General features: G+C 38.1%; 1 protein-coding gene across 2 annotated transcripts in view; it reads left to right on the top strand.

The window, feature by feature from the left end:
* LONP2 (lon peptidase 2, peroxisomal) overlaps positions 1-23,024 on the top strand; it is an 84,966-nt gene that overhangs the window by 31,068 nt on the left and 30,874 nt on the right. For both annotated transcript variants that reach the window (XM_027513682.1, XM_027513684.1), the window contains exons 8-11: positions 1,586-1,727; positions 11,726-11,876; positions 17,079-17,205; positions 20,586-20,719. In XM_027513682.1, coding sequence (XP_027369483.1) covers positions 1,586-1,727; positions 11,726-11,876; positions 17,079-17,205; positions 20,586-20,719 — 554 coding nt within the window. The remainder of the gene's footprint in view (positions 1-1,585; positions 1,728-11,725; positions 11,877-17,078; positions 17,206-20,585; positions 20,720-23,024) is intronic.

Genomic DNA, 23,024 nt, shown 5'->3' with positions numbered 1-23,024 from the left:
GACTAGATTGTGAAGAACCCTGAATTCCAGACTGAAGAGTTTGGACCTTATCTTCTAGGTTCTGGGAAACAGTAGAAAGCCTAGGAGGAGTTGTTTATATACTATAACTGGTACTTCGATTTCTGCTGCTTCTTTAGAAAGGGCAGCTATCTAGAATATTATTTTCTCTGCATGACTGTAGGTCTAGCATCAGGACTTGGCTTTGAAATCTGCCTATCAAAAACAGTAAGGAAAGGAAAAGAAATTAATGCAGCAAGAAATGAACCTTAGAGCTTTGAGGTTTTGTGTTTGTTTTTTTTTTAATTTTGCTTCCCTGCTTATTCACAGAAGGCTGACAAATCTGTCAGTTCTCCAGAGAGAGAATTTCAGAGAACTTATTACTTACAAGTCCTGTGATTCCTATATCCTGTTCTGAAGTCTTGAATGTGCTAACTCCTCATTATAACCGGACAGCGTTTATTGTATCTGGTTCCAGGGCCTCAATCACTCCCCCAGATGAAAAGCATTCCTACGATATTCTTGAGGCTTTCTTGTCTTTTCAAAGGTCACGATTTCCTCTGTCCTACTTTATACCAGTCATGTGGCAGGATTGCTCCGTGAGCCGGCTTTGTGCCGATCATGCGATACGGCCGCTGTCCCACTGGTCCTTGGTTTCTTTCTTGCAGGCTCTCACCCTTTCATGCCTCTTCACAAACAGCATTTGATTTCTCATGGCTTAGGCCGGAGGGTTATAATTAAAATCAGGAAATTGCTGCTTAAAATACAGTTTCGCTGGCTTTGTAAAAAAGGCACTGTTTTTAGTTTGACAAACATATTTTTATTTCGTGTCATGCTCTGCATCTGTCAGTTATGTAGATGATTTTTGTTCAGATATGTTAAAGCAGCCTCTAACATTTGAATGCACAACCAAATGTCTGGCTGAGCTTGGTTATGCCAGTTGGTGTATATAGGGTGAACGCAGTTTTATTCAAAAGGCCAGAATTAATGAAATTTTTCTATAAATAGTGTTGGTCCCAGATCCTCTTACTACTATGTGTAACAAATTATTGTCTATGAAAATAAAAAAGTTGGAATTTTTCTCTTTTTTTGGGTGGGGTCTGCAAGTATTTTGAGTGGGCCTTTGAACCCATTCTAATTTCCTCCATGAATATGGTGATAATGTTTTAGCCAGCCTCGAGTCAGCCTTTTCAGACTGTAAAAAGGCAGTTACACTGGGGTTTGGGAAGTGCCAGAAAGATGCCTGGAAAAGCTATGAAAAATATGGGAATTAAATTCATAGGGCTCTCTGGATGTTTTGGCATCTTGGAAGTGTAAGAATTGTAACTATGTGACTAAAGTATAATTTTTTTCAGTTTCACTAAGTGGTAAAATATCCAATATCATGGGTAATTTACAGTCAGAATTAAATAGAAAATAAGAATTGAATCTGATCATTCTTTGATGTATCACAGGGCTTTTAAAATTTATAGTTATCTCCTGTGGTAACTAAATGACTTCTTCCTGATCCAGAATTTTGATTTCTAAGCGATACTGTGCCTGCCTCCTGCCATCTTTCTGTTGCTAATCTATGGCTTGCCTTCTGCAGGCGCACCTATGTTGGCAGCATGCCTGGCCGGATAATCAATGGCTTGAAGACTGTAGGGGTAAACAATCCAGTGTTCCTGTTAGATGAAGTGGACAAACTAGGAAAAAGTCTGCAGGGTGATCCTGCAGCAGCTCTGCTTGAGGTAAGATTTACAAGATCTCCATCTTTATTCACACTGGAAGAGTGTGGCTAAGAGTAGATGATCATATTTAGGGAACTTATACATTCATGTGGATCTTCCAGGTGGTGATAGTGGTAAAGAACCCACCTGCCAATGCAGGAGATAAAAGAAACTCGGGTTCGATCCCTGGATCAGGAAGAACCCCTGGAGGAGGCCATGGCAACCCACACCAGTCCTCTTACCTGGACAGTCCCATGAACAGAGGAGCCTGGTGGGCTACAGTCCATGGGGCTGCAGAGTCAGACATGGCCGCAGCACGCATGCGATACACTGATGTGGGTTTAGTCATGGGAAAATTACTTCAATACAAACTAAAGTCTGAAGCCATTTGATAATTTAAAATGTCTGAGGGATTTTCTTTGTTCTTTTTCTAATAATTCCTCTTGTTTCTTTTTTTCCTTTTTTATCAGTTTAGTTGTTTACAGAATAGCAATTCTTTAAGATTGTTACAAAAAACAGCAAGCAAGTCTCCTCCCTGGGGTACCTTATTTCTTTTTCTGCACTTTGACCCTCTTACTTTTAGGTCTTTCTTGAGATAGTGTGGCTCTATTGCTTTCTTGATTTTAGAGGTTTGGGTGTTATCTGTGGATTCCTTTCTAAAGGAGATGAGTTTGCTGCCTATGCTTCCAATCTCCCAATATAAATTGTATCCTGATTTTGTTAAGTCATTGTTGAGTGTTTACACTATCACAGTTATATAAGCCCTTTTCACAGTTGAACCACGTGAACCATGATCACTCTTCTTTTTCTGTCCTTTGTGTTTTTTTGTGTTTTTAAAAATCTTTTTGAAGTTAATGATTGTCTTGTTTCTTTTGTTTACTTTCACCAACTATCTGATTCTTTTTGGGAGACTTTCAAACACTTTGTGTTTTATTGATTTTTGTCTTCCGTCAATCTAAGTTGGTTGTTCCCACCCTGGGCATGGAGCTGTGGTCCGAGGGTCACTCTTCACCTCCTCCGTGTTGGGTTTCCTGATTCCTGTAGTCCATGTCTTCCTCTTTTTTGATTTATCCTCTCATTGTCCTGGTGTTAGTCCCTCAGTAGCTTTCTGAGAAAGCCTGAATGTAAACATTTTTCAACTTTGAATATCAGAAAATGTCTTTATTGTTCTCTCATACTTGATTGGTAGTTTGACTGGGTATAGAATTCCAGGTGGAAATAATTTTCCTGCAAACTTTTAAAGACAATTTCTCCTTTGTTTTCCAGTCTTCATTGTTGCTGTTGATGAAGCAAAGCTGTTGCGGTTCTGACTTTTGTAACTTGTTTTACTCTCTGAAAACTTTTCAGATCTCCACTTTATCCCAGTGTTCTGAAGATTAACTAATCTGCCATGGCATAAGTCTCTTTGTTTCCATTTTTGCTGATGCTTTGAAGACTCTTTGTATTGAAAAATCCTCTCCTTTTATTTCTACAAAAGTTTCTTGAATCTTTTTGTTGGTGATTCTTCTTCATTTTGGGGGAACTCCTATTAATTTGATGTTAGATCTTTAATTTTCTTATCTCTCCTATTACTCACCTTTTTTTATGGTTTGCTCTACTTCCTCTGAAGACTTCCTCAGCTTTATCTTTTAATCCTTCTCTGAGTTTGTCATTTCAGAGAACCCCCCCCCCTTTTTTTTTAACTTCTCTGCATGCTCTTTTTATAGTATCTTGCTCTTGTTACATAGTTGTAAAATGTCCTTTTATCTCTGTGAGAAAAATACTAACAGATTAAGAAAATTTTTTTCTTTCTTTGCTCTAAAGCTTCATTTGTCTGTTCATTACATATATTTTTTCTGGTCTCTGTTTTTTATATTAGAATCTTTCATTAGATGTCTGACAGTTTTGTCTGTTCATATATAAAATTAGTTGATTGGTTGGTTGCTAAGTCCTGTCCAACTCTTGGCAACCCCATGGACTGTAGCCCACCAAGCTCCTCGGTCCATGGGATATTCCAGGCAAGAATACTGCAGTTGGTGGCCATTTCTTTCTCCAGGGGATCATCCCAACCCAGGGATTGAATGTGCGTCTTCTGCTTGGTGCATGGATTCTTTACCATTGAGCCACCAGGGAAGCCCCATTCATATTTAATAGGATTTTAAAAAGCTGATGGGAAGCTATAAGCATGTGAGAGAGGGTTTATTGATTACGATTTTCAGGGTAGGTCATCTGACTAATATATTTGATTAGGGAACCTCACGTGTCAATAACTTTAGGTCTTTTTTTAAGGCTGGTCACATTTCTTAGGGAAGACTCTTCAAGTCTCTTGGCTTGAGAATGAAGGCCCAGCTGCCAGCCTCTGGGAGCCAAGCAGGGGAAGCATTCAGCATCCCGGATGTATGCACTCACCTTAGCTGTTGATTTCAGTAGAGTATGTACTCTGCTCGGCTGTGCCGTGTCACCTGCGCAGGGACCTGCTGATTTCTGTTCTTAAGGAAATCCCAGTACTTTACTGGGATAGGGGAAGGGATCTGGCATCTGACTGCTTCTTAAGTTTACTTTAACCAGTCCTCCTTATTTTACCACTTCTGCCCCTCTCTTTACCCTGGTTTATGTAAAATAATATTAATATTCAAGTTGGTTTTTAAAACTGAGGGAAAACTTGCTTTGTGAAAGTTTTTTTTTTTTCCCTTGCTTTGAGTTCCCTCTGGCTTCCTGATTCTTTTCTGTTGTAATCTCCTGAGGACAGGATGGACTGGGATGTGTCTTACAAGTAGGGAGACCATCATTTCTGTTTTGCATGGGACACTCCTGGTTATGCCCAATTCTTAATTGCATTCTCTTTTAGTCTTAGAAGTGGGGCCTCTTTGGACAATAAAAAGCATAGTTACCTCACTTTAAAAGCCCCAGGGTTTGGAGATAAGAGTTTTATTTGGTTTGGTTTTGCTTGTTTTTATTCAAAGACAGTTCTCGTTTGTCTCAGTAACTAGTTTACTAATCAGTACTATGAATGATAGAATAATAAACATTATTTAAGATTTCAGTCGTTTGTTAGATGCTGACTTTAGACTTGAAGACTTGAATTGGAGCATTTTTCAGATAATATAACAGATTCTCTCATTAGACACACACTGTTACCTTGTTGAAAAGAACTTAATGTGGATTCCCTGATAGATAGTTAGATTTTCCCAACAGACTGTCTGTGAGAGTTGTGAAACAAGTCCACCAAAGACAGCTTCACAAGCAGTAGGAGGAGAGGAATAGCCCCCGTATGTTTGTTTGACTGTATGTTTTAAGTGTTCACCTAGTACTTTGTGGCGATTCAGTAATGTTTGTTGAATTGATGTTTGATGAGGAATAGCTGACATATATTTATATTTTCTGACATAGAACTTGATAGTCACTCTTTTGACAATTGATTTATTAATATTCTAAACTAAAAGTACAAAAACCTCAAATGATACCTTTAAGTAAGTGCCACCCTGGGTTGCGTGCTTATCTCTGAGGTTTAGTGACTGATAGCATCAGTTCCTTATTGACTGTGGTTCTGTAGAGTGAAGCAAGATGCAGATATGGAAGAACCAAGGGATGTCCCTGACATCCTCCTCCCCACCTACCCAAATCCTGGGTGAGAATTTCTCATGCCTCACAGTGTATTAAAGCAAGAAGAATACATGTAAAAACACTTTGTAAACTGTAAAGCAGAAGTAGATGTTTTTCTGGAATCCCCTTACCTTCTCCACGATCCAAGTGTTGGCAATGTGATCTCTGGTTCCTTTGTCTTTTCTAAACCCAGCTTATACATCTGGAATTTCTTGGTTCATATACTACTGAAACTTAGCTTGAAAGATTTTGAGCATAACCTTGCCAGCAGGCCAAATGAACACCATTGTATGGTAGTTTGAACATTCTCTGGCATTGCCCTTCTTTGGGATTGAAATAAAAACTGATCTTTCCAGTCCTGTGGCCACTGCTGAATTTTCCAAATTTACTGGCATATTTAGTGCAGCACTTCAACTACATCAACCTTTAGGATTTGAAATAGCTCAGCTGGAATTCTGTCACCTCCACTAACTGTTCATAGTAATGCTTCTTAATGCCCAGTTGACTTTACACTCCAGGATATCTGGCTCTAGATGAGTGACCACACTGTTGTGGTTATCTGAGTCATTAAGACCTTTTTTGATCTTTGGTGTATTCTTGCCACTTTTTCTCAATCTCTTTTGCTTCTATTAGGTCCTTACCGTTTCTGTCCTTTATCGTGTCCATCCTTGCATGAAACGTTCCCTTAATATCTACAATTTTCTTGAAGAGATCTCTAGTTTTTCCCATTCTATTGTCTTCTGCTATTTCTCTGCATTTTTCATTTCTTATCTTTTTGCTAGTCTTTGGAACTCTGTATTCATTTAGGCTTATCTTTTCCTTTCTCCCTTGCCTTTCACTTCTCTGTTTTCCTCAGCTATTTATAAAACCTCTTCAGACAATCACTTTGCCTTCTTGGATTTCTTTTTCTCTGGGATGGTTTTGGTCACTGCCTCCTGTACAGGGTTACAAACTTCTGTTGATACTTCTTCAGTCATTCTGTCTACCAGACCTAATCCCTTGAATCTATTTATCACCTCCACTGTATAATCATAATGGATTTGATTTAGGTCATAACTGAATGACCGAGTGGTTTTCCCTACATTCTGAGCCACAGTCAGCTCCATGTCTTGTTTTTGCTGACTGTATAGAGCTTCTCCATCTTTGGCTGCAAAGAATATAATCAATCTGTTTCACTGTCTACACGAAATCCTTTGACTATGTGGATCACAGCAGACTATGGAAAATTCTTAAAGAAATGGAAGTATCAGACCACCTTAACCATTTCCTGAAAAACCTGTATCCAAGTCAAGAAGCAACAGAACTGGACGTGGAACAACTGACTGATTCAAAATTGGAAAAGTAGTACAATAAGGCTGTACGTTGTTACCCTGCCTATATAACTTGCATGCAGAGTACATTGTGAGAAATGCTGGGCTGGGTGAATCTCAAGCTGAAATCAAGATTGTCAGGAGAAATATCAAGAACCTCAGATATGCAGATGATACCCTTCTAAAGGCAGAAAGTGAAGAGGAACTGAAGAGTCTCTTGATGAGGGTGAAAGAGAAGAGTGAAAAAGCTGGCTTAAAACTCAGCATTCAAAAACTAAGATTATGGCATCCAGTCCCATCACTTCATGGGAAATAGAAGGGGAAAAAGTGGAAGCAGTGACAGATTTTATTTTCTGGGGCTCCAAAATCACTGTGGATGTTGGCTGCAGCCATTAAATTAAAAGATGCTTGCTTCTTGGAAGAAAAGCTGCGACAAACCTAAACAGCTTATTAAAAAGCAGAGATATCACTTTACCAACAAAGGTCCATGTAGTCAAAGCTACGATTTTTCCAGTAGTCATGTACAGATGTGAGAGCTGGAACATAAAGAAGGCCAAGTGCCAAAGAATTGGTGTTTTCAAATTGTGGTTCTGCATAAGACTTGGGACTCCCTTGGATAGCAAGGAGATCAAACCAGTCAATCCTAAAGGAAATCAACCCTAAATATTAATTGGAAGGACTGGTGCCTAAACTGAAGCTCCAATACTTTCGTAACGAGCCAACTCATTGGAAAAGACCCTGATGGTGGGAAAGATTGAAGGCCGAAAGAGAGGGAATGACAGGAAATGGGATGGTTGGATGGCATCACCAACTCAATGAACAAAAAGTTTGAGCAAACTCAGGGAGATAGTAAAGGACAGGGAATGCTGGAGTCCACGGGGTTGCAAAGAGGCACAACTTCACTACTAAACAACAACAAAGTGTGCTAAAGCTGCCATAACAAATACCACAGACTGGATTTCTTTAAAAAAAAAACAAACATACGTATTTTCTCACAGTTCTAAAGCTTGAAGTCTCAAATCAAGGTGTTGGCAGGTTTGATTTTTCCTGAGGTCTCTGACTTGTGCCACCTTCTCACTGTGTTGTCAGATGACCTTTTCTCTGTGCTCATGCATGCCTCATCTCTTCCTCTCTTACAAGGACACCAGTCATATTGGATAAGAGACCCACCCTTAATGGCCTTTTCTAACCTTAATTACCTCCTTAAAGACCCTTTTTCCAATTATACATTGAGGGGATACGAGTCAATCTATAACTAAAGATAAATACGCAACATAAACATAACATATATGTGCCGTTGTACTAATGATAGATATTTATACATGCGGCACATACAGAATACATTTTTAAAGGTTAAGCAGTTATTTTTGGTGAAAATGATGTATTTTAATTAGGTAATTGTTTTTATTTTATTTTGTACTGTGGCTGTCAAAGCTTATTCCAGAAATAAGTGTCAACTCCTGTTATTTCCTTACTGTTCACATTTTTGCCTCTATTATCTTTAATGATATGTTGCAGAAATCTTTTTAAACACTCCATTCATCCATTTATATTCTATAAAAATACTGAATCAGGAAAACATGGACTGCAGTTGTACTATCATCACAATTAAAGCAGATGAGTGAGGACTCCCACATCAGCCCATTATGTTATGGGATTTCTACTCTTCTCAGAATATCTCATATGTGTGTGATGTGTATTTCAAGTGAGGGCATTACTCTTGTAGTAAATATTTTAAAAACTAATTTCTTTCTGGTATTTATAGACATATAAAGATGAATATATGTACTCATATTTTCTACTTGCACCTCAGGGGGCTTTTGTAAACATTCCACTTTGATGACCCCTGGTCTAGACAAAATACAGATGGAGTCACAATTGGACAGTGGCTTCACAGGCATGCACATTGTTACCTGTTGTATCCTACGTGTTGCTACATGTATCCTGTGTAGTCAGATACTTTTGAAACTTTTTAAAGAAGTCATGATTATGCGTGAAAATTCTGCAGGTGTTATCCTAATAATGTTCTGTCATTTATTATTGCACAGAGGAGTCTAAGGCTTTTCAGTTTGTAGTGTTGAGTCTTCTGGAATATTTTCTTGGTTATTTCTTTAATTACATTTGCTGAGACCTCTTCTTTAGTTATATCAATTAGGTATGAATTGGATATTGTTATTTTTTTCCATATCTTTCCTCTACATAGCCTTACTGCCTTCGTTTTCTATGTTCTGGACATTTTTCTCAGCTTGGTCATTATCACTGATTTAATTTCTATAGTATTTGTGTGTGGCTTCCAGAGTTGATTTTAGTTATTTTACTGTACTTTATTTTTTACTTTTGTTGTGAAAAAATATAACTAACAAAAGTTGAGAAAATAGTATGCTGCTGCTAAGTCGCTTCAGTTGTGTCCGACTCTGTGTGACCCCAGAGACGGCAGCCCACCAGGCTCCCCTGTCCCTGGGATTCTCCAGGCAAGAACACTGGAGTGGGTTGCCATTTCCTTCTCCAGTGCATGAAAGTGAAAAGTCAAAGTGAAGTCGCTCAGTCATGTCCGACTCTTAGTGACCCCATGGACTGCAGCCTACCAGGCTCCTCCATCCGTGGGATTTTCCAGGCAAGAGTACTGGAATGGGGTGCCATTGCCTTCTCCGGAGAAAACAGTATAATTAACCATAAAATTTGTCACTTGCCTTAACAATTGCCATCTCATGGCCAGTGGTGGTGTTTTTTTTTGGCTGTGCTGGGTCTTTGTTGTGGCACGCAGGCTCTCTGGTTGTGGCATGCAGGCTCACTTGGGCTCTGGAGTGTGCAGGCCCAGTAGTTAGTTGCATTGCTTAGTTGCCCCACAGCATGTGGGATCTTAGTTCCCCGACCAGGGATTGAACCTGTGACCCTTGCATTGGATGGCAGACTCTTAACCACTGGATTGCTAGGGAAGTCCCTCATGGCCAATCTTGTTTTGTCTGTTCCTACCCATTCTCCTTCATCCCATTCTTACTTATTTTGAATCAAATTCCAGACGTCATATCTTTTCATAAATACTTTAGCATCTACCTCTAAAAGGTACAGACTTTTAAAAAGTATCACCATACCATTAATATCATACTTAGAGATGATAGTTGCCTCATCATGTATAATATGTGGAGTATATTCCTGGGTTACCTAACAAATATCTGTAGTTCTTCTTTTGCCAGAAACAGTTACTGAAGAACAGTTCTCGGCATACACCCCTTCCCATAGTTTAATCACTGTGCTGACTTCACATCCCTGAGAATACAATGTCATATCACAGCTGTTTCCATTCCCAGTCATTCTGCATAGGTAGGAATTAATAGTTTGGGGTTTACATAGAGATAACTTTTAATGAGAAGAAAGAAAAAACAGTTCTGGTCATTCCTGAAATCTGCTCCTTTATGTGGGTGAGTTGGGCCATGGAAGCCCTCATTCCAAGGCTTGGGGAAGAAGCAGAGGTTTGATAGCTGAAAAATTCTCACTATAAAATGTGTCACTCCCTGGATTCAACAGTTTACCTTAAGGTTTCATCAGAGTAATGGTTCCTAGAAACGCTTCTTATCTGGCATTCTAATGATCATTATTATTTTTGATGTTGTTCAAACTCTACAGTTTTTTTTTGTATTTTCCTAATAAAAGATGGAGGTATGCAAATTGAGCATCACTGATTTTCTCTCCTCCTAACCTAGGTGTCCAGTAATACACTTTAAAAAGACCTCATTCATAATCCAGAAAACATTGCTTTACTGATTTTCCTACTTTTAAAAAAACTCAGTGTCTTAAAATTTTAAGGGAAAAAAATTATTTCTCTTGGATGGCAACATATCCAACATGTATGTATTAAATTTAATTACAGCCATTAAATGAGAAATTTTTACTTAACTAGCCAGTCAGTTTAACTAAGAATGCCATACATAGATGAGCAATTTTCAGATCATTGGTAGACAGTAATATTACACTTAGCCAGTTTATACTGAACATAATTAGAATTGTGTTTGACTTGACATTTAATATTATTTTAAGTCTTATGAAGATATAAATAGTAGAACTCCCTGGGAATTGTATTCTAGATATACACTGAGTTACCAATAACAATGAATATTTAACAAAATTCAAGAGTTTTCAAGAAAAGGGCTTCAAATTAAGACTAACTTGTGGATACGTTTAAAAATAAGTAAAACTTTAGAAAGGGAATCAGAAGCAAGGAAAAGCTGGTTATATAGAAAAATTGTGATTGATTTAAGTATTTAAGTCATTTTACTTCCTTTTTGACTGTGCATGTTAACCCTGTTTATATCTGTACTAATCCAGTCTAAGCGTAAGTGTTAAGATATTGAAGTTTAAAACGTGGAAGCCACGTGTTGCCTTCTTTAAAGTCCAGTGTAGGCCTCTCCCCTGTGAGTGCCTACAACTTGGAGCATTTGAACAGTGATCTGAGAAGATACAGTCTCCTTAATATATAGTTGTTCAACATTTTAAGAATCTAATTAGTAAATATCTAATTTATTCAATTAAAATATTTTCAAGGGATAGTAATATTTTGCTCATTATAAACAGGAAGATTTTGCTTTTTAAAAAACGATCAGGAACATTCCCTGGTGGTTCAGTCTTTAGGACTCCGTGTTTCCAACTGCAGAGGGCATGGGTTCAATTCCTGATCAGGAAACTAGATCCTACTTACCATGATGAGCCGAAAAAAGAAAAACTGTTAAAGACTTTCTGATAATGTTTGAGAAGGAACATACTAATTATTATTTTACCTATTACCTTAGAATTTCAAAATACCATACACATTTACTTTATATTCTCATAGCAGTTGAGAGAGGGTGTGTTACCAGGAGGTAAACTGGTTCTGCGGGATTGGTAGCTTATTTGTGGCCACATAGTGAGTCATTAATAGATTTTGAGAACAAAGTTTGAATGGTTAATTTTTGCTTATTTGTGCTTTTATATGTTTAAGAGAATTTTAACATTGAACATGTTTCCCATTTTTAATGTTATCCCCATATTTCCCAAACTAACTGTAATGAGCAGAAATATCATCGTGTGTTTTAATTTATGTGGTTTTCTGTTGGAACTACTGCCTCTGTTTCAGTGTTTCTTGTTCTCCCACAGGTGTTGGATCCTGAACAAAACCATAACTTCACAGATCATTATCTAAACGTGGCCTTTGACCTTTCCCAAGTCCTTTTTATCGCTACTGCCAACACCACTGCTAGCATTCCCCCTGCCTTGTTGGACAGGATGGAGATCATTCAGGTGCCAGGTACTTGCCTTGTAAACAAAAGTCAAAACTTTGTTAAATAAAAGGCTATTTGTTGCTTTTCTGAGCAGAATTCTTTAAAACTGGTCCAGCTATGGAATTTTGAGTAAAAAATTGATTTGCCAGTGTTGATCAGAAGTTCTGAATCTGGCATATAAACCAGCTTTTATATAGATTTAACATCTATAAAATAAACATGACAGATAAGAGTGTGTTTATGTTCTATACAATATACATTGTATGTTCTGTAACACTTTCAGATTCAACTTAGCATTGAAAACTGATTATTTTTATGGAAAATAAGATATTCTTCTTTGAAGCAGTTTCTAAAATTATAGATAAAATAATTTACTTTTTCAAAGTATATGTCTAAAAACCAAAAATAGATCTCATTGCCAGTGTAGCTTCCTGTCTATCAGATTTGGAAGTTTTTACTATCTCTTAGAAAATCTAATCATTTATTCTCATTAGGAAGTAGATCCTAAGACTTCTCTTTATTACATCTGGCCTCATTTTTATATAAAATTACAGAGTACTTTCAAATTCTTCTTTTTAGTTGAATCTGTCAAGTACTTACATACTTTTTTTTTTTTAACCATGCCTTCTTCACAGGACTGTGTTTTTTAAAAAGTCCTTAAGTTGTGTGTGTGTTCAGTCGCTCAGTCATGTCACTTTTTATGGCCCCATGGACTGTAGCCCACCAGGCTCCTTTGCCCATGGAATTTTCCATGCAGGAATACTGGAGTGGGGTGCTGTTTGCTACTCCAGGGGATCTTCCTGACCCAGGGATAGAACCCGTGTCTCTTGTGTTTCCTGCTTTGGCGGTGGATTCTTTGCCACTGTTGCCGCCTGTGAAGCCCTTTTTAGTTACTAACACTAAGTAAATCCCAGTGTTTTCACCTTATTTAAATTGTCCAGAATTACTTCTCCCTAGAAAAGATCAAATGTCAGTGGGTATCTTTTAAAATAAAAATAGATAACAATAAATATAATCTGAATATATATTTCATATTAAACTGAAATATATTTTTACTCTCAAGTAAATGATAATTCAATTTCTTAGTTATCTGTGAACCCTGCAGGATCCTGTAGTTTTAAAATACGGTGGAGTATTTTAAAATTGCTTTGTGCTTATTTATAAGACTAAAATAAATAACTAATGAGACCCAGTTGCATGGAAACTCCAAATTCAGGCAGAAATCCATAAGATATATTAACATATTCACCAAGTGAAATAATCAGGACAGCTGCTGCAGAGGTGGACATTGGTGCCACCTTCTTCTCAGGTTTGCTTATCTTATCTTTTAGCTCTAATGGTGGTTTTTAATCTCCTTTTTATACCAAAAGATAGATTCCTGTCCATTCATCTTTTTAATTTTTGCTTGTTAAAGGGAAAGGGGGCAATCATTATAGGGGACACTCATCTTACAGGACTTAAAGAGAAAGTAAATTGTTACTTATTGAGACTTTTAAGTGGATAAGACCATAAAGTATTTTAAATATATAAATTATCTATGTAATTCCAACATGTAAGGAAAAAACTCTTATAGGGACGCCGTAGTTTCTGTTTTGTTTGTTGCGAAAATTTACAGTTGGACTTCTGGAAATAGCCCCTGTGCAGCTCTTCCCTTGAAGTCTTAATAGAAGCCTCTGTTGTTACTGTTGTAAGTTTTTTTCAATTATGCAGAAAATTATGCTAAAGAAAAAGGATAGCTTTATTTTTCTTTTAAATAATAAAATAAAACTTGCATTTAAATTGAGGAGATTTAAATTATATCTTTATCTTAATGAAAGTGAGATTTTTTTTCTCTTTAAGAGAGATACCATTTTATTTATTCATTTTTTTGCCTCTAAGTTGATTTATTTTTTTTTTTTTTTTTTCTTTTTTAACTTTACAGTATTGTATTTGTTTACTGAAAGAGAAACTCCCCAGGTCAGTAGGTGCCCAATATGCTACTGGAGATCAGTGGAGAAATAACTCCAGAAAGAATGAAGGGATGGAGCCAAAGCAAAAAGAATACCCAGCTGTGGATGTGACTGGTGATAGAAGCAAGGTCCGATGCTATAAAGAACAACATTGCATAGGAACCTGGAATGTCAGGTCCATGAATCAAGGCAAATTGGAAGTGGTCAAACAAGAGATGGCAAGAGTGAATGTCGACATTCTAGGAATCAGCGAACTGAAATGGACTGGAATGAGTGAATTTAACTCAGATGACTATTATATCTACTACTGCGGGCAGGAATCCCTCAGAAGAAATGGAGTGGCCATCGTGGTCAACAGAAGAGTCCAAAATGCAGTACTTGGATGCAATCTCAAAAATGACAGAATGATCTCTGTTCGTTTCCAAGGCAAACCATTCAATATCACAGTAATCCAAGTCTGTGCCCCAACCAGTAACGCTGAAGAAGCTGAAGTTGAACGGTTCTATGAAGACCTACAACACCTTTTAGAACTAACACCCAAAAAAGATATCCTTTTCATTATAGGGGACTGGAATGCAAAAGTAGAAAGTCAGGAAACACCTGAAATAACAGGCAAGTTTGGCCTTGGAATACGGAATGAAGCAGGGCAAAGACTAATTGAGTTTTGCCGAGAAAATGCACTGGTCATAACAAACACCCTGTTCCAACAACACAAGAGAAGACTCTACATGTGGACATCACCAGATGGTCAACACCGAAATCAGATTATATTCCTTGCAGCCAAAGATGGAGAAGCTCTATACAGTCAGCAAAAACAAGACCAGGAGCTGACTGTGGCTCAGATTATGAACTCCTTATTGCCAAATTCAGACTTAAATTGAAGTAAGGAGGGAAAACCACTAGACCATTCAGGTATGACCTAAATCAAATCCCTTATGATTATACAGTGGAAGTGAGAAATAGATTTAAGGGTCTAGATCTGATAGATAGAGTGCCTGATCAACTATGGAATGAGGTTCGTGACATTGTACAGGAGACAGGGATCAAGACCATCCCTGTGGAAAAGAAATGCAAAAAAGCAAAATGGCTGTCTGGGGAGGCCTTACAAATAGCTGTGAAAAGAAGAGAAGCGAAAAGCAAAGGAGAAAAGGAAAGATATAAACATCTGAATGCAGAGTTCCAAAGAATAGCAAGAACAGATAAGAAAGCCTTCCTTGGCGATCAATGCAAAGAAATAGAGGAAAACAACAGAATGGGAAAGACTAGGGATCTCTTCAAGAAAATTAGAGATACCAAAGGAACATTTCATGCAAAGATGGGCTCGATAAAGGACAGAAATGGTATGGACCTAACAGAAGCAGAAGATATTAAGAAGAGAAGGCAAGAATACACAGAAAAACTGTACAAAAAAGATCTTCACAACCCAGATAATCACGATGGTGTGATCACTGACCTAGAGCCAGACATCCTGGAATGTGAAGTCAAGTGGGCCTTAGAAAGCATCACTATGAACAAAGCTAGTGGAGGTGATGGAATTCCAGTTGAGCTATTCCAAATCCTGAAAGATGATGCTGTGAAAGTGCTGCACTCAATATGCCAGCAAATTTGGAAAACTCAGCAGTGGCCACAAGACTGGAAAAGGTCAGTTTTCATTCCAATCCCAAAGAAAGGCAATGCCAAAGAATGCTCAAACTACTGCACAATTGCACTCATCTCACATGCTAGTAAAGTAATGCTCAAAATTCTCCAAGCCAGGCTTCAGCAATATGTGAACAGTGAACTTCCTGATGTTCAAGCTGGTTTTAGAAAAGGCAGAGGAACCAGAGATCAAATTGCCAACATCCGCTGGATCATGGAAAAAGCAAGAGAGTTCCAGAAAAGCATCTATTTCTGCTTTATTGACTATGCCAAAGCCTTTGACTGTGTGGATCACAATAAACTGTGGAAAATTCTTCAAGAGATGGGAATACCAGACCACCTGACCTGCCTCTTGAGAAATTTGTATCCAGGTCAGGAAGCAATAGTTAGAACTGGACATGGAACAACAGACTGGTTCAAAATAGGAAAAGGAGTTCTTCAAGGCTGTATATTGTCACCCTGCTTATTTAACTTATATGCAGAGTACATCATTAGAAATGCTGGACTGGAAGAAACACAAGCTGAAATCAAGATTGCTGGGAGAAATATCAATAACCTCAGATATGCAGATGACACCACCCTTATGGCAGAAAGTGAAGAGGAACTCAAAAGCCTCTTGATGAAAGTGAAAGTGGAGAGTGAAAAAGTTGGCTTAAAGCTCAACATTCAGAAAACGAAGATCATGGCATCCAGTCCCATCACTTCATGGGAAATAGATGGAGAAACAGTGGAAACAGTGTCAGACTTTATTTTTCTGGGCTCCAAAACCACTACAGATGGTGACTGCAGCCAAGAAATTAAAAGACACTTACTCCTTGGAAGGAAAGTTATGACCAGCCTAGATAGCATATTCAAAAGCAGAGACATTACTTTGCCGACAAAGGTCCGTCTAGTCAAGGCTATGGTTTTTCCTGTGGTCATGTGTGGATGTGAGAGTTGGACTGTGAAGAAGGCTGAGCGCCGAAGAATCGATGCTTTTGAACTGTGGTGTTGGGGAAGATTCTTGAGAGTCCCTTGGACTGCAAGGAGATCCAAGCAGTCCATTCTGAAGGAGATCAGCCCTGGGATTTCCTTGGAAGGAATGATGCTAAAGCTGAAAGTCCAGTACTTTGGCCACCTCATGCGAAGGGTTGACTCATTGGAAAAGACTCTGATGCTGGGAGGGATTGGGGGCAAGAGGAGAAGGGGAGGACAGAGGATGAGATGGCTGGATGGCATCACTGACTCGATGGACGTGAGTCTGGGTGAACTCTGGGAGTTGGTGATGGACAGGGAGGCCTGGCGTGCTGCGATTCAGGGGGTCGCAAAGAGTCAGACACGACTGAGCGACTGATCTGATCTGATTGATTTTGCCATATATCAAAATGAATCCGCCACAGGTATACACGTGAGAGATGTGATTTTAATCAAAAGACTTTCAGACACTGTGCTTATTTAGTAAGTGCTTGTTTTGTTTGTGATAAAGTTGGAAATTTTAGCAGTTACTGACTGGCAATTATATTTTATTCTAATCTTAGTCGAAGTCATACTTAAATCCATTCTAAATCCAAGACCCATTGCACCTGTGTTGGATTTATTAATGAAGCCTGGGACTATGGAAGCCATGTGAATAATCATAAAGCACGATGACTTCTTTTCCAGGGTATACACAAGAGGAGAAGATAGAGATTGCCCACAGGCACTTGATCCCTAAGCAGCTGGAACAGCATGGGCTGACTCCTCAGCAGATTCAGATCCCTCAGGTTACTACTCTTGACATCATCACCAGGTTAGTCAGCCATCCTGGGGCTTCAGTAATGTTCAGATCTGAAAAGGAGATTCCTATTTCACTGGCAACTCACAGCATCCATTTCCCTCTCCAGCAGATTCCCAGCAAGCATTTCCGTAACTGTTGATTTACACAGGGCTCTGTATTAGGCAGAAATTCACAGGGAAAGCCTTTAGAGTATCTTCATAGCTAACTAAGGACTCCACTAAAGTGGAGCTTTTCTACAGTAACGATGTAAGGGATTAATTTGATAAATTAACAGCCAAATACATGGAGAATACCAAGACACCTTTTTATATCCCAGAACCTTGAAAGTTGAAGTCTCCTAAGAAGTGAGATGGTCCTTCAGACGTCTGTTATAAGTTGTTCAGATTTTCTTTTCCTCTCTTTGAGAGATTTTTTTAAATCCTTAGTGTTTTTATCTTCGAAATTAACGCCAGAACAACAGAGAAGGTATTTTCCCAAGTTAGCTACCAAGTGGTTAAGCCTGTAGCAAGCAGCACATAAATTATCTGAGTTGAGTACTGCTGAGTCTAATTTATGGATTGTATGTTTGAATGGAAAATGTATCCTGTTGAGAATTTCTATCTACAATAGCCTCTCACAGTTTTCCTGGCTCAGCATTGCAGGTCTGTTGCATCATCTGGCAAATAGTGTCAGGCTGCCAGGACTCCTCATGCAGCCCCAGCCCAGTAACCGCAGTTTTTTCAAGAGAAGTGAAGTCTCCCTCTGTTTAATTTTTTTTTTTCCTCCCTCTGTTTTGAACTTTGACTTAGAGCTTGGCTAGTCGGACTGCTTTTTGATCTAATCCAGCCTTCTTATGGAAGTCTATTTGGAAGTCTGTTTAAATTTACTTATGAAACAGTAAGACTCAATCTGACCTGGGAGTTCCTTTTCTTAACTTGTGATTTACTATGTGGATAATGCCAGGGGAAATAAAGTAGGTGATTTCTGGGCCAGAGTCTTCCAAAAATATCATTATTCCAGATAATACGCCTGATATTTCTGGGTAACTTTTCAACAAGTAACTTACTTAACCTTTTTTGATTGCTTCCCCATCTGTAAAATATGAATATAGAGAAAAATATCCATTCATAGCTTATCTGGATATAAATACTAATGACTCAAAGAGTAATCACTATTTGTATTTGCCAGTTGTTGCCTGGAGAACTATTTCTTTTTTATATACTTGTTAGCTCAAAACATCAGCTGTTAAAAGCTGTGAACATTAGGAAATTTCTCTGAGCAATTTTAGTATTCATAGATACAGCACAGGTATTTACTACTACAGGCAAGTTTTGGGTATGTAATGAGCTACCCAAATTAGGACATAGTTTTTTCATTTTTTCCTGTGTTGTAGTCATAGACCCGCAGTGTTTAGGAGGAGAGGAAGGAGTCTTAGTAGTCATCTAGTTTTCTTCTTCAGACTAAATATTCCTATTCTCCTTACCATTCCTCTTGACCCCCTTTCAAGACTTTTCACCTTCCCAATTAGTCTTCTTCTGAATGATTTCTCTGATATCAGTGTTTCTTTTAAAATAAACACCAGAGTAGAACTCAGTATGTCTGATGTAGCCTAAACAGTTCATAGTATATGAAGACCACTGTGGGGAAGGAAATGGCAACCCACTCCAGTATTCTTGCCTGGGAAATCCCATGGACAGAGGAGCCTGGCAGGCCATGGGATCACAAAGAGTTGGACATGACTTAGCAGCTAAACAGTAATAAGGAATTAAAAAAAAAAGACCACTAGTCTTATTCTATTATTATTTTATGACTGTATCTCAGAGTCTTAGCTTTTTTAGGTTATCTTCTTGCCTCTTGTAAATATAGTTACTGACACCTTAGTTCTTTTTCTTATGAATGTCTTATTCACTTGATCTGTCTCATTCCATATTTATAGGGTTGAATTTTTTAAAGCCCAAATGTAGAAGTTTACAATTATATATATTTTAATATCCATGTTAGTTTTAGCTACCATTGCAGCAAATTGATTTTTTTTTATCTTGATTATCATCCAGTGCATTAGTTTTATGTCCTCTGAAAATTAGCAGCTTCACGATCATTTAGTTGTGGGTAGGAAACATTAACCAATTCTTACTTGACATTGGTGCTTCTTCCTCTTTTGGTTTAAAAATGCTAAACCAAACCAGTGGTTGATATGTCTACTTTCCTCTAGTCGAGGTTAATATTATACTGTCTGCCTTAGTTCCTAGCCAGTTATTGTTCTAAACACCTAAAAAAAAAATCTCGTTGATGATGTCCTTATTATTTTTGGCAAGCTCCAGTTCATTCTGAACTTCCTGGTCCCATGTCTGCATGTTCACGCCATCCTTCTGAAAGCATCCTCAGGCCTTTCTCTTGTATCTTTTGTCCAGACCTTTTCGTCTGAGCTCATCAAATAGCTGTCTAGGAAGCTACGCTGGGTTTTTGTTTTTACATGTTGGTTTATTTTTAAGGTGCCTCCCTATTTTCTTTCTTACTGAAATTACATGCATGTGTATAATACGGACTTTATTCCTATATCCTTCTATTCCTTTGATTGAAATAAACTTTTTACTTTATAGAGTGTTTAGCCAAGAATTTTGTCTTTTCTCAGAACTTAAAAAATCTGCCTTCCCAGAGTCTTGACTGTGTGTTTGGCTGCCTAATCAGATGCAGTTTTTCAGATAAAACTGCATTCTCTAGCTGATGTTGTGTGTTCAAACTCACCCAAAGCTGGGTGCCAAAATTGATTGTACAGTATAAAGGATTATGAAGTGGCTTACGGAATTTGAGTCTAATATGGAAGTTTTTTAAGACAGCTCTAGAACCTTTTCCACTGAATCACACTGCTTGCATCATTAGCATATTTCTTTCTTTAGAAGGTCTCTACAATGAAAATACACCGAATGGGGTAATTAGCACAGTTCCAGGTAAAGACTCCATTCTTTGTCTCAAATTATTTTTTGCTTTAGTTAGGAAAAAATTCTATTTTTCTGATTCTTTCAGCAGTATTTCACATGTAATAAATTTGTCAGAATTTTCTTAAATCAACAAATTGTAAGAAAGCTTTTATACCTATCAAAGAGTAAATGATATTTTATGTGCCGCAAAATTTACTTTGGTGCTATAAATTGAAGAGCCAATAATTCATTTTTAAGTATAGGGTAATAATTCAAGATACTCTATATAAAAGGAAAAGTTGTAGCTGGAATTACTTCTAAATATTTTAAGAAATAAGAATAGTGAGGAATTTTTAAAGATGAGGCTGTTAATACTCAAGAAACTGTAATAAACTTTTAAATGTACGCTTCCTTTAGTATAGTTGTTAATCGCATTAATTCTGCTTTTACAGGTGATGTTTAGCCAAAATTAAAATATTTTTCCTTTGATGACAGGTACACCAGAGAGGCAGGGGTCCGCTCTTTGGACAGGAAGCTGGGGGCCATTTGCCGAGCTGTTGCTGTGAAGGTGGCCGAGGGGCAGCACAGAGAAGCCAAGTTGGACCGTCCTGACGTGGCTGAGGGAGAAGGTTGGTGACCTTGATCTGGCGCCCACAGGCTTGGTGGCTGGAAGTGAAGGGAAACAAAGCTGGATGTGGTGGGATGGCGTGGGCTGGTCCTTGGAGTTATGGCACGTACTCCTCCGCTGGTAAAGGCATCAGTGTGTAAGTTAAACCTAATGGTTGCTGTATCAAGAGGATTCTTTTCTACAAAGAATGCAGAGTTTTGGCAGGAATAATAACTTAGTATTAATGCCTTAGGGATACATTTCTCGAGCTTGTAATGATGGTACACTTTATGTTTGGCTTCTGGTGTTCACTTGTTTCTTTCTGATCCAGATTGTTAAGTCTTTCGGTATTTACAGCACAGAAAGTTCCTATAGCAGTTAAGAAAAAAACAATCGTAGTTGTCCAAGTACTGCAAGGGCAGATATTTATTCTCTGGAATGGCTTCATGTGTAATCATTTGTTTTTCTCACACATTTTCTTTGATAGGTACACAATTAAGATATAATTTAAATTATTTTTTGTTAGAAAAATAATTGTGGAGGTGATGATAAGGAAAAAAAGGGAAGCGGTCTATTCCTCGAATTAATGAAATATGGATATTTAAGTTAAAATGTTTTAACTTCTTACCACAGACTGTGCTGCTGCATGGTTGCCAAAATTTGCATTAACAAACATGACTTGAATAGAGAATCTCTTTATTCTTTCATAGTAAAGAGATTTATTAGATGTCCTACCATTTCCATAGCTCTTTCTAGACAGAAGTTTGATGAATATGGCTGAAGAACCATAATTTGTGATAAGCTCAGTGGAATAGAGTTAGTAAAGCATCATTCCTGCTTTTCCTTCTATTGCTAAACACAGTGCCTTTAACAGCAATATCATCCAAAGAGTTGTTCGTTTGCTAAGTTGTGTCTGACTCTGTGACCCCATGAACTGCAGCACGCCAGACTTCCCTGTCCTTCACTGTCTCCTGGAGTTTGCTCAAACTCATGTCCATTGAGTAGGTGATGCCATCCAACAAGTGGACTTTCCCAGATCCTCCTCTTCCTCATATGTGCTTCCTCCCAGCTTGCACTGTGCCTAGAGCCCTGCTGGTTCATTTCTCCCAAAAGTAAAGCTGCCCCCTTTTGTGGGTAAGGGATAGTGCCCTTGTTATGTGGAGTAAACCTGTAATTGTTTCTTGTTGTTGTTTAGTTACTAAGTCGTGTCCGACTCTTTTGTGATGCCGTGAACTGTAGCCTGCCAGGCTCCTCTGCTCATGAGATTTCCCAGGCAACAGTGCTGGAGCAGAGATACATCTCCTTCTCCAGGGACTCTTCCCAACCCAGGGATTGAACCCGCATCTGCACTGCAGGCAGCCTTTCTCACTGAGACCACTGAGCCACCTGGGAAGTGAGTTATTTCTTACACAGTTTTAAAAATGTTCTGTCTTTAGTCCCACATCTCACCCATATTTTCAGGGATACCTGAAATTCCTGAGCCTTTGTAGGATTTTGTGGATAACCACCCCGCACCCCCACCTACCTCCTTCACAGACATTAAAGTTTCTACTTTTTCTAGCCTGCCAGATGTTTATTACTTCTTGACCATCTACTTGCTGTTACCCAAAATGTTGTCAGCATCTCTTGTCTTCTTTCTTTTTCTTTTTGTGGGTTATCCTTTTTTTTTTTTTATCCCTTACTTGTCATTTTAATAGGATTTGCTTGGGGGGAGTTTAAAGATAAACACATGTTCAGAAGATTCTCAGAAATCTGAATTTTTGAAAAGTACTCTAGGTGATTGATAGCCTATCAAGAATGGCATCACTGGTGCAGCCGACAGTGACAGTGGAGAGCTGAGGTAGTTTTCTCTTTTTTCCCTTTCTGAATATAACACCTAAATCCTCCTGAGTTTCCCTCTCTAATTCTTAGAACATTCTCTTTTGCTGTGGCCTCCAGCACCTGAGCCTATGTCCTTTTATTCTTGTTTGTGATATAATAGAAAGGCAGAGAGTTAAGTGAGTTTATCTACTTGACACAATTGGAAAATTGTATTTAGGATTTTGATGGTTTCTTTTGGAACTTATAATAATACATTCAGAAGTATGTATTAATTTTTTAAATTTATTTTTAATTGGAGGATACTTGCTTTACATGTTGTGTTGGTTTCTGCTGTACAACAATGGGGACTTGATGTTTAAAGAAGCTTTTCATAGTTACACAATGCTTATTTTATCTATTAGCATATTTCTAATAATGTCTGTGATCATATTAGCTTTTTAAAAATAACCTAGAAATATTCAAGAACTTATTCAAACTGCTTGAGAAACATGTGAGAACATACAGTG

This window comes from Bos indicus x Bos taurus, chromosome 18 (genome assembly GCF_003369695.1).
Source record: "Bos indicus x Bos taurus breed Angus x Brahman F1 hybrid chromosome 18, Bos_hybrid_MaternalHap_v2.0, whole genome shotgun sequence".
Taxonomy (NCBI): domain Eukaryota; kingdom Metazoa; phylum Chordata; class Mammalia; order Artiodactyla; family Bovidae; genus Bos; species Bos indicus x Bos taurus.
This window is presented reverse-complemented; position numbering and strand designations above follow the sequence as displayed.